This window comes from Nelusetta ayraudi, unplaced genomic scaffold (genome assembly GCF_046127955.1).
Source record: "Nelusetta ayraudi isolate G7.1 ecotype Tasmania unplaced genomic scaffold, CSIRO-AGI_Nayr_v1 ptg000002l, whole genome shotgun sequence".
Classification (NCBI taxonomy): Eukaryota; Metazoa; Chordata; class Actinopteri; order Tetraodontiformes; family Monacanthidae; genus Nelusetta; species Nelusetta ayraudi.
In genome coordinates, this window is record NW_027466052.1 from 7,661,227 (window position 1) to 7,684,293 (window position 23,067).

Sequence of the window (23,067 nt, forward strand, 5' to 3'; positions counted from 1 at the left end):
AGTCCTTTAAATCTTTCTTCTTTTCTTTTACGGAATGTATCTGTGTCCATGAATACATAATGATCCAGCTATTTGATAGAGGGAGGCGGGTCACAGAGGCCAAAACGCTTAGACGCTGTCACTGAGGACACAGTGCCATCTAGAGGCGATACTGGGTTTTCAGCGTCTGGCCCTGTTGCCGCACACACTACTGGCCCCTGATAAAGCAACTCAAGGCAAAAAGAAAAAGAAAAAGAAATAATAAAAGGAATAATAGTATCTCTTTTATTTGGTTAATCATGTGAAGAAAACATATTGAAACAACAAAAGTGAACGAGCCTCACGTTATGTGTATTTGCCTTTATTTGCTTTAATCTGAGTAGAAATATTTTCCAATCCAAAATGATATATATATATATATATATATATATATATATATATATATACTTTGCATTAAACAGCTCGTAAAATCAAGGCATCACAACATTTATAACGTTAAAAAAATACCTATTTCTTTGTCTTTGTTTTCATCATGATAAATTGTTGTACAACGAACAGCATGTGAACACTGTTGCCCATGAAGTTGGAAATGTTTCTTCCAAATGGATCAGTAATCACTTCGTCCAGGTGCACTGATGAAGGACACCGCGTGTCCCAGCAGGTGGAACCAATCAAAACAGCACGGCGCTGTGAAACAGGTAAAAACTCCTTTTATTACAACTTTATGGTCAACAGTGTTTAAACAAATAAACAAACAAAACTCTTCTCATGATCCCTTAAACCAGAACTGTGTTTTACCGTAAAACTCAGATATTTATCTGTCATAGTCATGACTACTTAGAAAACAGGAAGTCTTTTACACCAAGAAGACTCAGCGAGAGTGACTCATCATTGCGAACACTGTGTCACAGAAGGAAGAACCGTTCGGGACTGTCGGGACTTTCTGTCGGAACATCCCGGCAACAGAGGCTCTTATCGACTCGTGGTCAATAAATAACCGCGAATTTTAGTTTGTTCGTATTCGGCGAAACGGCTCAGGCGAAAGAAGCCTATAGTTTTTCTTCTTATGGTCGTGCTAGGCTACTTCTTGGCAGCACGGTAATGGGCCCCGACCACCATGTAGCCGTCAGGTGAGCCGCTCCAAGCTTGGCTCGGCTTGGCTTTGTCCCTGCAGACCTCCGGCCTGCCGGCGGGTCCGCCCCCTCGGCAGGGGTCGTGCTTCTGCAGGTAGCTTGAAAAGGTCTCCCAGCCTCCGCCAACACGCACCATCACATGACGCTCGTTTAGCATCTGCAGAAAAAAATAAAAGGAAGAGAGCAGCAGCAGGAGACAGTCAAGGAGAGAAGGTGGGGGAATTAAAAGGAAAACACTAAACTATTTTCTTCCCCTTGGCCTCATATGTCGTCAGGTTTGCGTATGATTTTTTTTTTTTTTTTTTTTAATTATATGAAAAGCAATCACTTTCTATGCACGCGCACGCACGCGGGCAACCAATCTAATATTCACCAGCTTCCCGGATCTGGCGATGAAAGGCAAATGAGCACTTGAAAAGCTTTGTCAAAATCTCATTAAACCAAATGAAACAACACCTCGTGGCGCGCCAGCTGAGCACACACGCGCGCGCAGCACAAATCCACATATGGACATGCGTGCGCGCGCACACGCCCCCGTTGCAGTGTGACGCACAAAGGCTCGCGTACGAAGGTCTGCAACATAAAGCGTCTCCATAAGCAGTATTTCTCTCTCTCTCTCTCTCTCTCCCCCTCCCCCACACCCCCAATGGCAGGAACGCAGCGCAGCTATTTGCAGAGGCTTCCAGGAGGTCAGAATCAACATATTCCTACACGAGTACGACCGTCATCCAGAGAACTGAGCCCTGCTGCTGCTGCTGCTGCTGCTGCTGCTGCCACGGCAACAACAGCAGCAAAGAGCCTGAGAGGACAGAAAATTAAAGGAGACATTAAGATGAGATCAGCAAAGACCCCTCAACTCCCAGTAGACACCAAGACTCCCATGAGGCCGAGCAAAGAAAAAAAAGCGAGAGAATAAACATGAGTTGTTCTGCTGGCACCGACACGCCCCCTCTTACCTTATCAGCAATAAGCCCTTCATTACGCTGCTATTAAGGATGTGATAATACATGCAGATCCCTTCCTCTCGCTCCAGTGTGTGTATGTGTGTGTGTGTGCGTGTGTGTGTGTCAAATCAATAGTAAGGGTGCAGATGCACACACGCACAGGAAAGCGACACGGGCCCACGAGCCCAGACGAGCTGCGTCTCAGCTGTCGGGCCGCAGATTAAAATGTTGAGGTTGACCGGGGGTCACGTACTGACATCTCTAATATAACACACTCCTGTCACACGTTATTGTGACCGATGGCCTGAGCTCATGTTTAATAGAAACGTAATGTTAACAATCCCATGAACATTTTTTTCTTTTTAAATTCTCTTCCCACCACCTACGCTGCCTGCCTCGAGTTCTAAAAGGCGCCTTGTTATGCTAAGTTCACCACCTATGACGTCGTTCTCCACAAATAATGTGTACACTTTAAGTTGTCCTATTGTGATGTCACAAAGGGGCACAGGTACCTCTGCCAACCCACCAGTCAGGTGTGGGCTCCAGGCCTTTGTCTATAATCTTCTTTCAAACAGCCTAGCTTGGATTTTAGCAGGACACTAAAAACTGAGCATTTTTGGTATGAGGCTGTACGCAAAGGAATAGACATGCAGCTTTTTATTTGTTTGGTTTTTTTTTTACTTTTTTTTTTTAGGGGGGGTGGGGTTATCTGTTGGGTTCTTTTAGATGTGGGGTTATGAACCATGCAAAGCTGCTGCGCTGCACTCTGTGCTGTCAAACATAGTTACATAGTCCTGAAAATACCCATGAAAATGGACCTTTAGGTTTTTGTTTGGTTTCTTCTTTTTTGCTGTATTTCATATCTTGCTACTTGGTGATATTCCTCTGCTTGGCTCCTGTGTGTGTGTGTGTGTGTGTGTGTGTGTGTGTGTGTGTGTGTGTGTGTGTGTGTGCGCGTGTGTGCGTGTGCGTGTGCGTGTGCGTGTGCGTGTGCGTGTGTGTGTTTACAACTTCCCCTCCCCCGCCACAGACTCCATACAAAGTGTGCTACGTCTGCAGCCCATAAACCAGGCTCTGGATTCCCCAGTGTCCTCCCTGGCAGCTCCATTGATTTCCTTTCTCCTCTCCTGCTGAAAGATGCATGAGCGTAGTCAAGGAAAGAGAGACCGGTCTAACCGGCAGCCACCAGTAGGAGGCAGGCTTTAGCCGCATCCACATCCTTGGGTGATGTCTGCGAAGGTAAATTTCAGACGTGGTTAATGGAGGGAGGGGCGATTGTGCGGATGCGCGAGATTCATCTTGCCCGGGGAGTCTTGGGAGGCGCTCTAACCATTTTAACGACGGCAGGTTTTTAGGTTTTACCCGACTTTCGCTGCCCAATCTGAATTTGAAAAGATGCAACATCAGCTAACTGTACCTAGCTTGTTTCATGCAACAACTTTTGACGTTCACACCTGAGCAAGATGGCGGCCTGTTTTCCGCAAAGCCGCTAGCTTGACTGCTTTGGATTGAAATTTAGGTTTCGTAATTATTTCAGAGTTGTGAGTTGTTGTTGTTTTTGTTTTTTCTTGGCTCTATGATCAAATGTGTACAATCTCGGAGAGAAAATATGCACCTGCGCTTGCCTCCCCGACCGTGAAGAACAAGGTCAGAGTCACATCGAGACAAAGACCGTCGGGTTTCTATCGGGTTGATGTCTCACTCAAGGGGACTTGAGGACGGAGAACGAGGAGAAAGGGCGTCGCCTGATGAAAAAGCAGGAAATAACAAACGGCAGCCTCGGTTTGGCTTTGCTTCGCTCTGCGGGGGTGGGGGGGGCGTGGGATAGAATCAAAGGACTCCTTTTTCTTGTCACGCAGCCACGGCATCATAAAGAACTGGATGCTGGTGTGATGTTGCTGAATGTCTTTCTTCCTCTTTTTTTGTCCATTTACACACTCGTACACGCAGTATATCTGTTCCTGCTACGGAGCTGCAGGAGAGCCTTAATTGGGCAGAGAGAGAGGCAGGGTGAAAAAAAGGAATGTCCGAGTCTTTTAACACCAAAGAATGGCAGAGCACTCCGGGCCTGCGGTGAGTGAATAGCCTCCAGAAGGTGCAGAGAGGGTGGGGAGGTAGTCAGGGTGTGTGTGTTGGTGGGTGGGGGGAGAGGAGGAGGGTTTATCATGCTCAGCCGCTCATTAACAAGCTGTCTGATTAAACCCCCGGCTAATGACTCTGTCCCACTAATCAATAGGATCTGCTCTTTAAATAAAAAATAAATAAATAAAAAAAGCAGCTCTCCTAGGAGCCGCTCGCAGGTTATCGTGGCACACGGTAATTGAGGGTCGTTGCCCCCCGACACAAATACACACACACACACACACGCACGCACACAAAGGTAATGGATGGAGTCGGGGTCGATGGGCTCTATTCAAACAGCTGAGATGCGAGGCGCTCGTCAGGGAGAGGAGCCACGCGCCTGTGCACGTGAGGTCGGCACGGTAAACACGGCCCGTGCAAAAGGCCGCAGGCCGGGTAGGAGGAACGAAAAGGTCAGCGGTCGAGACGTCGCAGGCGTCAAAGCGACGACGACGATGACGACGACGACGACGGAAAACAGAAACGCTTCGAGAGGAAAATATCAGAATGAGGGATGAAGAAGGATTCTTACTGCGCTTTGTTCTTCTCCCCCGAACAAACACGCGCTCGTCGTCGGCGTGTATTATCGTTAATTTCTTTTAACGGCGCCTTGAAAGCACGCGCTCTTTGGTTTTGAGTCACGCCTGCCGCGGTGAAACAGGTGTTGGCGGCGGCTTGAAAGGCGGCAGTAACTCTTACCGGGGGCAGCGAGAGGTATGTGGCCCGGCAGGTGAGGAACAACACACAGTGGTCGCTGAGCGAACACACAGCGAACACACAGCAACGACTCCTGGTCGCACGGCTGAGCTGCGTCGGTGTTTCCTTTTTGACTGTTTCACCTTCACGAAAGTGTTTTTTGTGTTGCAGATTCATTTCTTCAAAAAAAAAAGAAAAAAAATATATGCAGAGTGTATTTCAAGGAAAAAAGGCGTTGTTAGCGAGATTAAAGGACGCGTTAAACCCACACCGACGATGTTGCGTTCATGCGTTGACGGCGGCTTGTACGAAGGTGGTCAGGAAAAAAAAAGAGAAGGAAGAAAAAAGCCTTCCCACGTCCGTGCGCTCCCAGGTGGGCTGCCATTTGAAGCGAAAGAGGCGTGTTAGTTGTTCCCTCAGGTTTGAACTCTTTGCTGAAGGTCTGTGCACTGAATAAAATCATTGTCAGCCTCAGTCCTTATCCTGACCATCGGTTGCCAGGCAACCTTGCCTCCCAGAAGGCCAGAGCTGGAGCCTTTGTATGGAGGCGCACAGTGGCGGCGGCGGCGGTGGTGGTGGTGGTGGTGGAGCAACACCTGTGTCTCCATCTCAGAGACTTGTAAGCCCCGCGGTCTGATGTGCTGCAAGTGTTGCTTCTGCTTGACGCAAAATTCACATTTGATAAATCAGGATTTGCAGTGTCCTTTTGTTGTTATTATTATTCCATTCACAGTGGAATAATGTAGTAGTCGTCTTTCTCCCTTAAGATTAATGTCTCAAGGCCATATTTATAGTTATTGGACGTGTGTCAAGAATGGCATCTGCCTTGCCATTCTCACAGCGCCCCCAACTGGCATGTTGCAGAACTATACACATTTTTGTTTGCCCTTAGAACTACACAAACGTTGTTGGGGGTACCGGATGGGAAATATACAAATGCGATACTAAAATAATATTGTTAAATGCAACACAAACTGACCCCCCTGCTTCTAAAGGTCAGGTTTCAATCAAACGGTGGAAGTATTTTTGGAGTTTAATGTAAGATCGCCTCTTTAAGGAAAGTGCAGACTTATATACTTACACGTATGTAAAGAACTTTGTCGCCAACACGGTAGCTGCCTTTCGGTTGCTTCTCGACAAGGAACCTGACTGGACAGCTGCAGGGAGGGTTTTCGACAATGTTCTTCACCTAAGTTGGGTGAGACAGCGAGAGCCACATTGAGAAACAGTCAAAGAGGTGCAGGCTCAAACAGAATTCTTTAGAAACTAACTACAGGGGGGAAAGGTGCAAATTCAAATTCATACAATCTCATCCAAAACGTTGCCGGCGCCCGCGCTTCTTTTGGGCGTGGACTTGCGACGAGGACTGGGGAGTGCGGCAGGTGGCGCTGCTGCTGCGGCGGCGGCGCGCTTCGCCGGTGCGGCAGGGGAGCCTTTGTCAGGCGCGTGAGCGGCACAGGGCGGAGACAACAAAGGTGTTTGTGTTGCGGCGGAGCTCGTACAGGGGCTGCAGGCCGGGGACTGAGGAGGGGGTGGACACGCCGGCGCTGCGTTTGTTGTGGCTAATGGAAGATCAGTGGCGCAGGGGGCGACCGGGGGCTCGGCCGGGCAGGGAGGGGAGGGGGGCGTCGCAGGTGAGGGGGGAGGGGAGGGGCGGGGGACAGGGGGACAGGGGAAAAAGGTGAAGGGCACGTGGAGCGACGGGGAGAGAGAGGAGCCCGCCTCCTCCCTCTCGATCTCCCTCTCCAGCTTCACCAGGCCTGGAGGTTCCACTCCGCACCTGGGGAGGAGAAAGAAAGACAAACAAGGTTTTAATGCACATTCACATACACAACTGCTGGGGAGGAGTGACCTTCGTCACAGAAAGCGGCTCAGTTAAAAGCTCTTTGACAGAGGAAAGAGTGATTGAATTCTCACTACATGTGTGCTTCAAAAAAAAAAAAAAAAAAAATCTTTATATTGTAAAAAAAAAGAAAAAAAAAGAAAGAAAAATAGCTGCTGACTGATTTGTTCAATTATCTCCAAACATCAACAATAGAACACAACAATATATACATATGTGTATGTGTGTAAATTTCTATATATACACATTTATATGTATGTGTAAATAATATATGAGTGCATTTATAGCTATGAATATATATGCTTACTTACATATATACAATATATACAATCAAACATTCACCTAATTTTATTTTGTCAGTCTTTCAATCAGTGAATCAATGATTTCAATCAAACCTCTTCAGTTTTTATTTCCAATGTCTAAAAGCAAACATCAGAACAAAAGCCTGTTCTCATGCTGCTCGAGTGGTGTCACCCAAGTTTCTTGTGGACTCAGGGGTCCAGTTGACATTAACTCCACGTTTTCTACGCCACTTGTACTGTAACCTTAAGTCCAGTTTTGTTCAAGAGAGCGTGCACATTGCAGCCATGATAACCAAATTGCTTTTGCAGCGAGTGCGTCTCTGTTCCTGAGGTAGCCATCGCACCAGTGTTGCATTTTTACTGGTCCTTTTGCGCACAGTGTTGCATGCAGCTCTTATTCCCAAGTCTACAGTAGCTATGTTGGCTATTGATGTGTGGTGTTAATGCTCCTCTCCAGTCCTGTGGGACCACTGCGCCATCCCACTCCACACCAGCAGCATGGCCGCTACATTTCGTTGGATGTTTGAATCCACAGGTTCCCATTGGGGGATATTATTTTCCTCTTAGTTTCATGGATTAGGAAATAATAGAGCCTCTGTCAACAGAAGTGGTGGCCTACAAGTGGGTGATGTTTCCATTTTTTACCCTGAAATATTCCTTTAAGGTCATTTTTATGCGCATGCTCTGGCCTGACTCACCTGGCAGCGATGCGTCCCAGCTCCATCAAGCAGAGGCACACCTCCCGCGGCTGCTTCTGGAGGACTTTTTTTTTTTTTTTTTTTTTTTCAGGGAGACCAAAACAAAAATGACAAAGAGGGACAGACGGACAGAGTGAGCAGACAAGAGGGTCAGTTATCTGAAAGGACAGATGTTTCCAGAGATAAACTATCTGTGTCAGACGGAAACGGGAGCTGTCATCTGAGCGGGCTACAGTTCAGGGGAAGGGCTCCCACTCTTTTGTCCGTCTCTATCTTTGAAGCCGAGTGGGAATTCCTGCGGGCGCTGGGAGGATGAGGGCTGCTCTGCAGCCTTATCAACACGCTCGATCCACCGCCTATAATACAGTTGCAATTCATCTCTGCACACATTATGAATTGTTCAAAAAAAATGACCTGAGTGTGCATGAAAGCTGTTATGAAAACACAAATCAAAGTAATAATGTAGGCAAAGGCGGAAAACACTTTTTTATGGAGCTGTGTTTGAGCTCCGCCGCGACATCACTGCTGCTTTACAGGCAGTGAAGGAGAAAAGGACACGGATGTCCTTTGAAAAGCTGCTGCGCTCACTACAACAGGTGAAAGTCGGCCCGTCTGCACTGAGAGGGGCTACTTTTTCTTTTTTTTTGTCAGCGGGGATTAACCTGCACATTAGCATTGTCACGCATCTGCCGCCCTGCCTGAACATGCCCCACAGCAGCGGGCCAAACTACTTAAGGGAGGCTGCTGATAACAACTGTGTTGACTGCGAGCCATCGGCACCTCAGGCACATCGTGTCGCGGCAAAAGTGTTTGCGCAGGAAAACGGAGCAGGAGGAGGTCTGGAACACGTCGTTATGATTAGCATGACTGTGCTACGTTTAGCATTTAGCAGCAGCAACGCTGTCATTTCGTGAAGTACGTGTTGACTCACTCCTCCCTCCTGGCCTCCTCCAGCTCTGTCAATTAGGTCGGTGTTTCTTCTTGGAAATGTTATGCCTGGTCTGAAAAGGCTCCGGCATAGCCGAGACCTCATGACCACATCTCACTTGTACCGCTGGCTGCAGCTTCTTGGAGCTTCCGCCTCTTTAGAAGAGGTCAAAAACCATGTGTCCACAAGGGCGTCAGCTTAGCTATGGCTGTTGTCACTCAGCTGGGTGAGCAGTCAGTGCCCATTTTGACATCACAACCACCAACTCCCGGAGCTGGGTTGGTTTTTAATTAGATTACTTTATTACGGCGTAATCTGTAATCAGTAGTTGCATTACTTTTATGGAGTAATCCCAACAACACTGCAAAGTGGGTACGCTTAAAATAACTAGATAAATATAAGTTGCGCGATGCTGCGCTGTAATTTATATCCCCGTCTCCGCCTCCAGTCGGTGAAGCTGACTGAGATTTTAACGAATGAAAAACTTCAATGAAGAAGTGGCCAAGGAGTGGAGGAAAGAACTTATTGGGGTGGGGGAGGTGTTCGAATCCTGCGGCTCACCAGCTCACCTAAACCCTCCGACTCGAAGAGAAAAGCCTCGTCCACGGCGTTCTTTCGACACCAGTACAGGAAGTTGGCGGCGTTGTCGCGAGCGAAGAAGGAACCCGAAGTCGCGTCGGCTCGCCAGTGGATGACTCTTCGTGTGAAGGGCTGCCGTCGTCGTCAGAAAAAGGACAGTGTGCACACGCACACACGCACGCAGATGAAACAATATTAGTTCAGACGCGAGTCAGTGCAGCGAGCTCGCTGTTTTCGAGAAGCCAGAAGGACAAACGAAGAGGTGGCACCTTGCCGTTGCTGCTCTGGATCATCTCGTCCTGCAGCAGCCGCGCCAGCTGGCAGAGGAGGACGCCGTTGTCCAGCCTGTCCATCAGGCTGTCAGCTGTAAGGTCCGAGCCTGAGAACACTCACACAATTACTCTCACTGTGCTTTAGTCACTTTAGTCTCACCCCCCCCCCCCAACACCCAGATCTCTGCAAAAGAACACGCTCTTCTTATTAGTATTTTATGACTATCATTTTGAGGTTTGTTTGGGTTTTTTTGTACATAGCACTTTGTAGCGTGTCGTTATGTCTGCTACAGACAGTTTTCAGATTCGCCCAAAGATAAATATGTGACAGAGCAGCTTCCCCCGCCCCCTTTTTTTTCAGCTGGCAGGCCAGGGGTGTTTCTGTCATATGTTACGAGCGCTCTCACTCCCTGACATCTGTCTGTCAGGAATTCTTGCCATCCAGCTGTATGTTTGCTTTCTCTCTCTCTCTGAAAAAAAAATTCAGCTAAATGGCAACGGCTCCTCCTTTCTTTTCGACTTCCCAGCCGCAGGGCTCCGCTGATGAGAAGGCGCATCAAGGAATCATAGTGAGAAATTTCCTCTACAACGCAACTCGACATGTAGATCATGACATCACCATCATTTTTGCTAAGATTGATGAAAAAACAACAACAACCGGATAAAAGACCTCCCATTGATTTCTTTTTAAAACAAATTTTCGCAGAATTTTTTCTTTGTTTAACGCTTGTATTTGCGTCTTTCTTTGTCCATGACATTCAGACATCTCACACTACGCTGGCCCGAGGGATCAAGGCAAGAATGTCTCACCCATGAGTTTGTTGAGCCACAGAGCCAGGTCCTCTTTCATCGGCAGCAGGCTGGCGTCGTGGCGGAACGGCAGCCACTGGCTGTACTCCTGCGGACTGGCGAGTCCCGGTCCCGAGTGCCTGTACCTGCTGCTCACACAGTTCACCCCCAACCCCGTCACGTGCCTCGGACTCTCCGGGTCAGCGGCCCTCGCCTCCTCTTCGGTGTCCATGACGCCACCGGGACCGCTCTCTGGTGAGCGAGGGGCGAGAAGGTGATGGATATGGGTTGGGTGAGAGTTTTCAAGTATTGACCAAATTTCAATTTCAATCAAATTCATTGATAAATATCTATCCATGTTTTTTTTTGTCGTTGGGAAAGAGGTTGGAAAAAAATATGAAGAATGTAAAAGAAATCTTGTCTTTCTTCCTTCCACAAGCTCCACTGTAAGGCAGCAGTCATGAGTCAAGAGTGTGACTAGTTTGGCTGACAATATTCTCTCACTTTGTATTAATATTCTAAAAGCAACACTATCCACTACCTTTTCTGTCTCATTTGTCTTGGGACAAACTCACAAGGTGTAGATACAATGAGTTCACTTTTTTGTTACAGTTTTGTTTACAGTCTTTGGAGTGAACCACGATAATTGTTCCCCTTGAATCCCTGTAGTTAGTACTTTTTCTTTACTCATGCACTTATCCTGCACTCAGGGTCAAAGGTCACTGGAGTCTCTACCAGCAGTCAGGTTGCAACCTGGACTAGTCTTCAGCTCATCAGGACCACATAGAAAAAACCCCAACCACCCACAACCTTCTTCCAGTGAGGCGACAGTGCTGACCACTGCAGAACTCCGCTGCGCTTTTATGCAGAATTAGCCATTATGAAATCACTGTAGTCTCTCGCAGACATGTGATAGGCAGTAACAAGTTTGAGTCACAACAAAACAACAACTGACGTTAGATGCCTCATATTTTTTGGCAAAGGATTTGAGCGCAACCTTTCATGTACATACATACAGGTTCGACAACACACAAACCAAAACTGTAATGTAACGCCAACTTTTTTTTTTTTTTTTTACCAGTTTGGTAAATAATTACAGTGTGCTGACATTTTGTCAGAACAGCACAAGGTTCTCCTGCTTTGTGAAGAAAAACCCGGTGGGAGTCGTTCAACAGCCCCGTCGTGCACAGGCCCCCGCGCTAATAACCGTACGGCGCTCACAATCATCCATCATAAGGATTAAACTGACTGACTGCAGGTTTAATAAGACGGAGCCCCCGAGCTGCTCTTATGGTACCGCTGCATGGCTCATTTGTCCCAGTTTGCCAGCGCTCAGCCCCCATGCAGGGACGTGTTCTAGCCGCCGGCCATAGCCACTGCTAATCAGCCGGAATCAAGGCAAGAGCACAGGCTCTGTGTCACTGGGTCTGCCGGCCAGAACGGCTCGGTGTGTCCCAGCAAGACCTGTTCTCATGTTTAATTATGCAGTATGAGGTGGCAAAAGAGCAATGAATTTAAAACCCTGCTTTTATAACTATTTAAGCTTTGAATGCACAGATGTTTCTTTAGGCTTGAGTTGAGTTTCTGTAAAACACATACTTTTTTTTTAAGGTTCACTTGAAGGTTCACTTAAAAGAAATGGAAAAAAAAAAATCAAACAGAACCCTTTGACTGGGGCTACATGGATAATAACAAAAGTAGCAGAAAAATAGAGAGAGGATTCCAAATTGTACTGTGAACTGGCTAACTTGTAATTATTCTTCTGTGCACGGGAAGAATTCGACCATGGGGAATGCATCTCTTGGACTCATCGGTGACGTGAGCTGAACACGCACTATCCCAGAGTTGGAAAATTTAACCCCGTGCAACATTTAGCACATTATCTGTTTTTCAAACAAACAGGATACAAACTCATTTTGCAGAATTTGAGATTTTTTCTTATTCAAATTGTCTATTTCCATATATTTTGTAAAACAATATTCGTCAAAATGCACATGAAAAGGCTTTGTGGAAGAAGACAAGAATATAGAGAAGTCACTAAAATAAAGCTATTGCTGTGTTTTCGTTGCGAATCAAGAAAATTTCCATTCGGGGGGCGGCCATATTGTGCTAACATGTGTCTACAGTAGCCCAAAACATGGTTCTGTTCAGGTTCTGTTGGGGTTATTTTAGCCTGATGTCACAGCTGGTATAGGAAGATGTGAAATCAATTGGGACGTCAGAAAACAGGTGTTGACGTCAGGAATCTGCAGATGAGAGAAAACTGTATCCTGGTAATTCAGGCTGATTGCAGTTTATTGTTTCATAGCTGTAATTACTGTGACAGCCTGGCCAGGGGCATGACGCTGCGCATGATAAATACATAGGTGTGAAATCTTTGTGGTTAGTTCTCTTACCACTGGAATGACTGAATGTTACACGCTGGACCTGTAACATTTTGTAATCCATCCTGCAACATTTATTACATTTACTTAATGGGCTAATATTGTTGCTGTGCTTTTTATTCCTTACAGACAACGCATCTATTTTCCACAGTGCTTTATAGAACTAATGTTTTACAAAGACATTGTCTCCCGGTTAAGCCAGACATACAAGCGTGACAATGTTCTCAATTCAGCACTAAAACCATCTGCGGCAATTTGACGGATAAGAATGGACTTGTCCCGCAGTCGTGAAAGTGTTTTTGATTTTTTTTTTTTTTTTATGTACTTTGATCTGTCGACGGTTTTGGAGGCGTAAACCAAGTTGATGAGGTGTGTCATTAAAAAAACCAAACCAAACCAAAAAAAAACAACAAAAAAAACTCACAGTATTGCCAAGTAGATAGTGACTAGACCGGATAATTCTGCATGTAATTCTTGCCACCAATGAAGAAATCAGACCTGTAACAGGCTTTTTGCAAACCTTGATAAATAAATAAGAATCAGTGGAGGCACATCTGGAAAACAAATGTTCCACAGCCAGATCAGTGCCATATCACAGCCAACTATTTGAGCTCATTTAAGGTTTCCCTACCACCTGTGATGGTTGCATTAATTAGCCGCGTCTGCAACCGATCGCCGTTGCAAGTTTAAGTGTCCTGCTCGCAAACCTCTCACACAGAGGGGGAAGTAGGGCACCAGGCATGTGTGTCAGCCAATCCCCTCCTGGAAGTGGGACGGTGGCGGGTGAAAAAAGGAGGCCTACTGTCGAAGTGGGACAGGTACATGTGGAGTGGGCTGCCGTCCAGGTTTGTGACAGGTTTACAGGTTGACCAGCGGGGCATGAGAGCCTGTGTCAGTAACAAAACATCCTGGTGCAAAATTCACACCTCGGCTGCAAGGATGGCTCTGCTGGGAAGGGAAGGTAAAAGGTCAGCCGTGGTCCCACGTCTGAAGACACTGGGAGCCTTTATGCTGCGCTGCAGTGCTGAGGCTTGTGCACAAACCGCACTGGAACACACACACACACACACACACACACACACACACACACACACACACACACACACACAGGTCCGTGCATGCATTTGTGTTTCTGTCTCAAAACTTGTTCTGGGCAAACTTTAATGTTCCCAAAGTTTCGCCCAGGCGGTTTTTCACACTCATTAATTGTGTTCCCCCCCCCAAAAAAAAATCCAAACACCCTGCAGCCGTGCAAGAATACTGGTAGCAGCGACACACTCCTACAATTACACGCCCACCACCACCTGAAATCTGCGCGCGGGATGACGGATCTGGGCCGAACATGCCCTGCGTGCGTGTTGTGTGATTGATGGTCCGGCGTCGCTCTGTCCGACACCACAGTCTCACCACAGCGTCTGCCTGGCAAACAACTAACTTCACAACTAGTTAACAGAATCCCCTTTGCTTACATGACAGGCGCAGCCCGCGTGTCTGTGTTAGGCGGTTGGTGGAAGGGGTGGAGGGGCAGATATGTCACTGAATGACTGATTGTCTCAGTCAGTTTCTTGGGTCTTTTAAGCATTTCAGCAGTTACTTTGAGGTTGCCTCCTGCCGTCAGTTGTTCAGTTGCACTGAGCACCCATCTTCTGCATGTATGCATGTGATATAAATGGTGCTTATCTCTTCTCCTAAGGGTGCACGTTCAGTGGCAGCGATCAGCTGGCGTGATGAATGAATGCCACTGCATGGCAGAGGAGCAAGAGCTGCACAGCTTCCTGCTCGCTGCTTCCAGGCTAAATAAGCTTCATATCAACGCGAGATGGGAAGATCTGATGCTTGTTCTGCTGTAGAGGTTCGCGCACCCATAAATCTAGCCAAGCGCAGACTACGGAGTTCAAGAAATGCCTCGATTCATATTTCAATGTGGACAAAGTCAAACATACATAGGATCTCCTCAGGGGCTTGTTGATGGTTCTAATCTCCCATTCAAGCACACAAAAGTCCAAAAAGTTTGCTTTTAGTCAGAAAAAGCTGCAGAACAATATTCTTACATTATTATTAAACTAGCTAAAAACAAAATACTATGTGTTAGGAATACTTTAGGATTACTGTAGGATTAACCTGAAATCATAGAAGTAATGAAAACACAGTGACGGCTGCGGAATAAAACAGAAAGCAAAATAGAAATCAAAATCACTTCTTCCATATAATGAAAACTTAACAATAAGAAAATCAGCAATCAGTGCCATTTCTCCCGACTGCAACTGCCATATCTGCAACACACAGTAACCTTTATCTTGACGGAAAACACTTACTCACGACGTTGTGCCAGAAATTCCCTTCCTTTTACATGAAAGTGTGTGGCCGACCGTGTTGTTTCTCTCCGAGCCAGATGTTTGGTCGCCCTCAGGTTCTCCACGCTCTGAGAGCACAGCGGAGTGAGCACCCACTTTGGAAAACAAACTGTGCACGCCTGCAAGTTTGTGGTGTCGGTTTTCAAGGTGGAGATCATCGGGGCTCTGGGTTCACTTGGCAAGATGTTTTTTTGTTGTTGTTGTTTTTTTTTGTTTTTTTTAAAAAAAAGAAAGAAAGAGTTTGTGTGATCTGTTTAAGCTATTATTAAGTCAAAAATAATTTATATTTTTTGAGGCGTGGTTAGAACAAGATCCATTTAGATTATAACAATCAATTCTGGCCTATATTCATTATTATTATTTTATTTTTTAAAACGATAAAAATCATTTTTGACAGACACTGTCGTAAAAAAAAAATTTAAAAAAAATGTAAGAACGACATGATTAAGAATTCAAATAAATATTTATCTCCCCTTTATAAGTTTCAGCGGATCAATGGGATCTGATTGGTCAAAAAAAACAACTTTCTTAATCGTCACGCGGGGGGCTGTCAGTCTTCGTACCGGAAGTGAAGGCCCGCGTGTCATGTAGTTGACGAGAAACGCCGTTTAATAATTGAAACTCGCCAGATTCTGTCGCTTCTGCAGCCGATTAATCATTACGCCAGCGGCGACTGGCGTCATCTGGTCGCGTCACCCCACAAAACTTGGATTAATTGAAACGGAAGTAAAGCGTGACGGCGACAACATCTTCCGGCAGGTAAGTTCAGCGTTTCCCTCTTGTTGCGTTGATGCGGTGGATGTGTGGAGCTGCGCTGAATCTACACAACACTGGTGCTGCTGTGTTGTGGAGCAGTTGACTCTGGAAGCTGTGTTTGTGTTCCATCAGCTGTAAAGTTTCTGGGCCAAACAGAGCTGATGTGGTTCTGGTTCAGATGCTGCTACACTGGACCCAGTCAGTTGACCTGCGCTGATGTTGAGATAGTCAATTCCCAGTGTGTGGTTTAGTTCTGTGAAGATGGTCAAGAAGAAAAGGACCAATGGTTGAATGAAACTGAAGTCTGTGTTGACCTTAAGTTATACATTTGAAAGAATAAATATCATAGTGATAAGAAAAAAAAGGTTGTGGGTTCAATTCCCGGGCCTGTGTGTGTGTGTGTGCGTGTGTGTGCGTGTGTGTGTTCTCTCCAGCTAGTTCGGCTTCCTCCCACATTCCAAAGTCGTGTGCGAGGCTAATTGGCAGTTCCAAACTGTCTGTAGGTGCAAATGGTTTGTCTCCCTTTGTTGCCGGCTTGTCCGGGTTGTAGCCCCGCCTTCACTATGTGACTGCTGGGATTGTGACCCAGGTGCAGGAGAAGGGGTGATTGAAAATGGATGGATGGATAGATGGATGGATGATCGTCATTCAGCTTTACTGCCCCCTAGAGGTGGCTAAAAAGGTGATTGCAAAAACCAGTGGTTGCAGGTTTGCTGCTCCTGTGCTATAAACATATGAGGAATAATGATTATTTGTTTTACCACTTTGTTGCTACTGTGAACAGTTCATTTATCTTGTATTGACGTGAAAGCACTGAAAAAAGATCAATTAATGGGATTGTTCTTTGGTCTTATTTTAATTTTATTTTATTCGCTTTTTTACTTTGCTGCTGCCCAAATTGCATGGTTATTATCCTTCAAAGATGACTGTATGGATATTTTTTTAATTAGAGGCTGGGTCTCGATCACTCTTTGCTGGTTTGGTTGCTGGTTAAGACGTTCACCAGCTAGCGCTTCCCATGTGTCTCCAGGTGTGGCTGCTGGTTCATCTCCCAGGGGGACGAGTCCCTCATGTCACCACGTCTGCCAGACTTGTCTGCCCTCCCTCCTCATTTACACTGGTTAACATTCATCTGGTTTACATCGCATGGGCCTTTCTTTGTGTGTGTGTGTGTGTGTGTGTGTGTGTGTGTGTGTGTGTGTGTGTGTGTGTGTGTGTGTGTGTGTGTGTGTGTGTGTGTGTGTGTGTGCCCTGTTTTGCTCCAGAGAAGCTTCTGAGGTAGCGAGTGCCAAGCTGAGAATGAATCACATCCTGTCTCTGTTCGAGAGCCAATGTGCCTTTGAGCAAGAAGTGCGGTGTAGGAGCGGACGTGCTCACGACGTTTTAAAGAGCCGTCGAAGCATTTTAATGATGAGTGAGAAGCCCCCACAGAGTTAATAAACTGGCTCCCGGCGTCTCTGGTGCCCAGGCTACATTCTAAGGAGGAGGTGCACAACAGATCCACCAGCTGGAGGAAATCCACAAAGAAGTCAACGTTCTGCGTGTGTGTTCCGCCACAAATCAGAAGCAGTTTGGCGCCGCTCCAATGCAGCCTAGTTAGCGCGTTCGACTCCTTTCTTTGTTTTATTGGCATGTGGGACAGAATGTGAGCTTCCAACCAAACCAAATAAAATATTTTGCTGTCTTTCCCTCTTTTGTTGTAGAAGAGACAGCATTTACAAGAGAAAACAAACAAGGGAACAAACAGAGGCCCCATTAATGGCAATTTAAATTGTTTTTTTTACAACCAATAACATACACCTCCATCATTCTGGCCAACTATGTGCTGACACGGGCTCTCGTGCTCCAGCGGGAGGTGTGTCTGGCAGTGAGAAAATGATTAAATTAAAACAATGTCTTGGCGACACGACGTGGATGAGTTCACACGTGACAGATGGGCGTCTCAGGTTGCCAAGACAACCCAACCCTAATCCGCCTCGCTGCCGTCCCCGCCGCGGCGGCGCTGCTCGAGCCGGTGGGTGGGGGTCGATAATCCAACACGGGGCACCATGTGCTGTGCACCACTCAAATTGGTCCCCTGGGTCAAGAGGACCTGAGGCCCATCAGATGGGGACACACTTATTAGGGACTCACAAGTGTTTTATCATTCTGTCAGATTAGAGCCGATCTCATTTCCAGGGGCGTTCGGGGAAGCGTGTACGGTTTCGTCTCTCTTTGTTTTTCTCAGGTTAGAAGAGGTTTTGCATTGGTTTATTCCCCCCTCCGCCCCCCCCACCACCACCACTCGTACCTGCGCACCTGAGGATGGTGCACTCACAGCGAAATTAGCCTTTGTGTGCTCTGTGTAGTGCAAAGCTGGCTTTCTCAGGCGCGTTGAGATTTTTGTCTTTCAGGGTGAAATGTCACAAAGTGCATTCGCATGACTTCCCAGAAAAAGGAATGAAATTTGTGCATGAGAATCGTATATTAATAGTTGCTGCTGACATTGTTCTGACAGAGCTGGTTTTTTTTTTTTCTAGACTATTTTTTATTCCGGGCAAATTCCAATGAGTCAAAACCGTCTGTTGCGCAATTATTGTTCCTTTAAAGCATTTAGGTGGCGTTGCTGTCAGCCATACAGCCATATGACTAATAAACACGTCAGCCACCTCTGCACATGACAAATAACCAGCGGTTGCTGCGGCTCAGGCTGCTGGTTGGTCAGGGGGTCAGTTCGCTGCAGGGCGCCACCTTTTCTGTAATTAGATGCCCGTCACAGCCAGCATCAGAGTGGAAAGCTCAGGACTCAGGGCAGAAAAGTAAACCAAGTAATAATAATAATAATACATTTAATTTATAAGGCGCCTTTCAAGGCACTCAAGGTCGCCGTACGACAGTTTAAAATCCATATAAATAGTCACATGATGAAAGCATACAAAAGCAGCAATCATGGAGGGAGTCCAGTATATGCCTGCCTGAAGAGGTGAGTTTTAAGGTGTGTTTGAAGATGGAGATGGATTCTATGTTTCTGATGTCACTCAAATGATTTGGGTGGATGCAGATTGTTTGCTTTATTTAATCATTTGCACTACAATTGTGATCATTTATTTATTTTTATATTTATACGCAACAAACTAGCCATACCCGCAACAGGAAGGCCTGCGTGGAGTGCGCTATGGTGGCCACCAGAGGGCAGCACAGCGACTTCCTCGCGAGCCCCTGCCAGTAGTAGCCTGAGAAGGAGAGACAAGAGGCAGCTTTAATATAAACAGGGTGGGGTACCGCCTTGGTGAATGGATTTAAATCTGGGATTATATCAAAGACCAGAGAGGGGGGGGGGGGGGATTACTGTGACTTTACCCTGAAACTGAAAGCGGAAAAATAAAAAGGTTAGATCTTTCTTTTCTTTTCTTTTCTTTTTTATCCTTGTAGCTGTAGACAAGCGCATTATAAACAAAAAGGTCATCGCAGCATTTGTGTGCAGGCACAAAGCGCTGCCCTGCGGTCGGAGACAAAAGCCTCCCCGCCGCTCGGGGAAACAAGGCGGCGAGGGCGGACGGCGAGCGGCGGGGCTCCGCGGGCGACTCGCCTTCCACTCGTCATTCGTCTCTCTGTCACTGTGATTCCAATCACTGGGATTTTAACAAGATTACCGGGGGCCGAGTGGAAGCAATGGAGTAGCGGCGTAATGTAATTATCAGGTGATGGAGTGCCTGGAACAGCTGTATTATCAGCCGCCAGTTGCTTAACCCCTGTCAACACATGAAGGATCGCGGCCTCACCGGCCAGGCGGTGACCGGCAACCGTTCAAGAGAGGGGTTTTCTCTTTTCCTGTTTTAGGCCATTAGCTGTAATTTGTAAATAAGCAACTAAGTGTGGGATTAGATGCACGTCCGTCTGCCTGCATTTTAGACACGATGGGCTGTTAGATAATATAGTGGATAAATGAGAAATAAAGGGCAATGTTCCTGCAGAGAGCGTCTCCTCACAACCACGTTTCTCTCTTTCGCCACTTCCTACCCCCCCCCTTTTTTTTCTTTTTAAACTCAAGTATCCCAGTCGCCATAGCAACCCATCTCAGTTTTACAAACAAGGACAAAAGACAGAGGAGCTGTGTGTGTGTGTGTGTGTGTGTGTGTGTGTGTGTGTGTGTGTGTGTGTGTGTGTGTGTGTGTGTGTGTGTGTGTGTGTGTGTGTGTGTGTGTTGGGGGTAAAACAGCGGGAAAAAAGGGAGAGAAGAGGCAAGGACATATAATAATAATAATAATGAAAAAAAAAAAAAAAAAACATGCAGCAGACACAAATCAATGGAGTGGGTGCCGTGCACGCCCGCGACCCTGGCTGACACATGGGCGTGCACGAGAAGAGACGGTGAGGAGCGAGGGGAGCGAGGGGAGCGAGCAGCGTGCTTCAAAGTTCGCCGTTCCAAACTCCTCCGGCAAAACCTAACGCAGGCGGCCATGAGACGGTGGGGGGGGCGCTCTGACGTCACTCCCCCCCCCCGGTCTCCCACCACCACCACCACCTCCAGCCAGCCAGCCAGCCAGCAGCCTCTCTAGTAAGGATGACGCGCCGCCGTGTCAATTATTCACAACTCCCCTTTTGGAGATTCTTTGAATGCAACTTTGCTATTTTGGGAGCGGCAGGAACATGCGGCGCACTCGCCGCACCCAGGTGCCGGAGCTCAACTCCACCCCAGACTGTCACCTTCACGCAGCCCCCCCCCGTCCCCCCCCCCGTCCCCTCCCCTCCTCGACGTGGATGTCCGAGTTTTGTAACTCTCGAGTCGGCAGAAAAAAAAACCCAAAACGACGCGGCGAACTTTGACGCACAACTTTCACTGCGAGAAGATAAAAGAAGCAAACTTTTTTTTTCCCTTCACCTCGTTTTGTCTGACAAATGTTTGCGCCGCTGCGTCCGTCAAGGCTCAGTCGGTGTGACGGACGGACGGAGTCGGGGTGAAGGTGTAGGTGTGTTAGGATTGACAGACTTGTCAAGGTGATGAGAGGGCAAACAACTGACAACAACAGCAGCAGCAGCAGCAGCAGCTTGTTTGCGAGGCCTGTGCACAAGAAAGCTGGAGGGTAGGAAAGGGGTGCGTTTGATACGTCCATCTTGACCGGTACAGGTGCGGCGCCCCTACTGGCCGCGCTGGGTGGTTGTGCCCGGCGCCTCCCCGCTGCTGGGAACTTTCCGGGTGGACGGTGTCGGGACTCGGAGTGTGACTCATCCAGTGTATCGCTGCGAGTGCAGCATCGCCGCAGTGTCTGAGTCACCATGCAGCAGTGACAGAGTGACTAAGAGCAGCGGAGAGGAGAGGAGAGGAGAGGAGAGGAGAGGAAGGGAGCGGTTGGAGGAAAGGAAGCCGGCGCCAGCCAAAGATCACGATGTTGAACTTTTTCCGTTTTAGCGCGAGGCCTCGGCCGCCGCGTCTCGCTTCCAGTCTGCCTCGTGTTCCCGCCGCGCCGCCAGTTTGGAGTGAATGAATGAATGAAAAATTCAGCCAAACAATAAAAAAAAAAGGTCTTCCTCCCCTGTGGGCTGTTCCCATCAGGGGTGGCCATGGCCAATCACCAGCCTCCGTCCGACCCTCTGCTCCTCCACATCCTCTTCTCTCACTGCGACTAAGCTTTTTTTTTTTTTAAATTAAATCAGAATCAGAATACTTTATTAATCCCTTAACAGTGCTCCATTCAACCTCAGGACTGTACATAGTGCAAAAAAAATAGAAGCATGCACAAAAATAAAAAGAAAAGAAAAGAAAAGGCTCTCTTCACGGCTATAAACACATAGTGCAAATTTAGCAGAGTGAAAAATAAACAGTTGACTGTGAAATAGGTGGAAGTGAATGAATTGGGTAAAGAGTGATTGTGCAGTTTTATTGCCACAGGAAGGAAAGAAAAAGAATGAAAACAAGCTTCCTGCCACGTTCTGTGTGCACTCATAGGAAAACATCCTTCCTCCTGAAGCATGTACCAGTTAGAGTACTCAGTACTCACTGAGTACTCCGTTGTAGAGAACTCTGATACAACTTAATCATGAGTCAAACAGTTTGAATGAACAATGAACAGATGCTAAAAAAAACATTCCCAGTGACCATACAGACACTGAGTAACTTCCTGCTCCTCTTCCACTGCAGCCCTCAACCTCCTCGCTGCTCCTCCTCCGGTGGATTGGATTGGATTGGATTGGCCTCCATGGCTTCAACCCCTGAACAATTTAACATCCTCTGAGCCCCCCGCCCCCAACCCTCCTCCTCTTCCCCTCCATGCTAGAGAAGCTCATTTTGCAACATGCTAAGGGGCGTCGGCACCAATGAGAAAACCAACGGAGCGCCGCTCGGACGCCACCGGTGTCGGAGGCGTGTTCGCCGTCCGCCTCCTCCTTGTCTCCCACACGCTCCTAACAAAAGGTCGCCGCTCTTAGAGGCGCAGCCCCCCCCCCCACCTCCCAGTAGTCCGTCACGCCGTCGACGCCAAAGGAAATCTGTTAGCGCCACGCAAGGTACGTCGTTAAGCTCCTCGCCGATGAGACGAGGTGAAGGGGATGCAGCGTTCACTTTTCAATTGGTCGAGCCAACGGTCCGGGGTCGCTGCCATGGCAGGGCTGTAATCGCTGCCAATTGCGACACTTAAGCCTAATGAGTAAATTGCAGTGTGTAAACAGGGGCTCGGCGGTGCCATTGTTGCCCGGCAATTACGACTCGCCGTTTGACGCGCAAATTGCAGAGGGCGGCTGGTTTTTTGAGGGGTGGGGGGGAGGGATTCTTCAGCACGTGCTTTGTGCTGCGTAATCAATAGTGTTGAAATCAAACACGCCCTCCTGAACAGCGGCCCTCTCACAAGGAGCACCGGCGCAGTGATCGCTGGGAACACAGCGCCTGTGTAAAGCGAATCTATTTTATTATACGTTGCCTTCAGTCCCGTAAGACACGATGAAGCCCCACCCCCCACCTCTCACTTTTTAATGAGATTTGGTGTGTGTGTGTGTGTGTGTGTGTGTGTGTGTGTGTGTGTGTGTGTGTGTGTGTGTGTGTGTGTGTGTGTGTGTGTGTGTGTGTGTGTGTGTGTGTGAAGCCATCAGTGACAGGCAAGAGGACAAAAGGAGGCCTCATGCTTAGGTTTTGCAGGCAAACATGCGCACACACACACACACACACACACACACACGCGCAAGTGCACGTGCACATGCACTCTCATTCACACATCTACAGCCAGCTCCCATCTGGTGAGAGGGCATTAAGAGGCGAACTGATGGCACACAGGCCAGCATCCGACACAGGGGTACACACACACACACACACACACACA

General features: G+C 47.5%; 1 protein-coding gene across 1 annotated transcript; it reads right to left on the reverse strand.

Annotated features, from left to right (window-relative positions):
• Positions 1-441: 441 nt before the first annotated feature.
• gas2b (growth arrest-specific 2b) lies at positions 442-15,111 on the reverse strand. The gene is made up of 8 exons (XM_076021286.1): positions 14,984-15,111; positions 10,306-10,536; positions 9,493-9,602; positions 9,214-9,355; positions 7,717-7,780; positions 6,179-6,653; positions 5,955-6,062; positions 442-1,269 (listed from the first exon to the last, which is right to left on the reverse strand). The coding sequence occupies exons 2-8, from the start codon at positions 10,514-10,516 to the stop codon at positions 1,060-1,062; spliced, it is 1,320 nt and encodes a 439-aa protein (XP_075877401.1). The 5' UTR covers positions 10,517-10,536; positions 14,984-15,111; the 3' UTR covers positions 442-1,059.
• Between the last annotated feature and the right edge of the window lie 7,956 nt (positions 15,112-23,067).

Excerpts from the sequence above, each read along its gene's own strand:
- gas2b (XM_076021286.1), bottom strand. The coding sequence starts at position 10,516 with ATGGACACCGAAGAGGAGGCGAGGGCCGCTGACCCGGAGAGTCCGAGG. Across the intron at positions 7,781-9,213 it reads CTTCGAGTCGGAGGGTTTAG|TCCTCCAGAAGCAGCCGCGG; the intron begins GTGAGCTGGTGA and ends AAAAAAAAAAAG. Across the intron at positions 6,063-6,178 it reads GCAACGTTTTGGATGAGATT|GTGAAGAACATTGTCGAAAA; the intron begins GTATGAATTTGA and ends CACCCAACTTAG.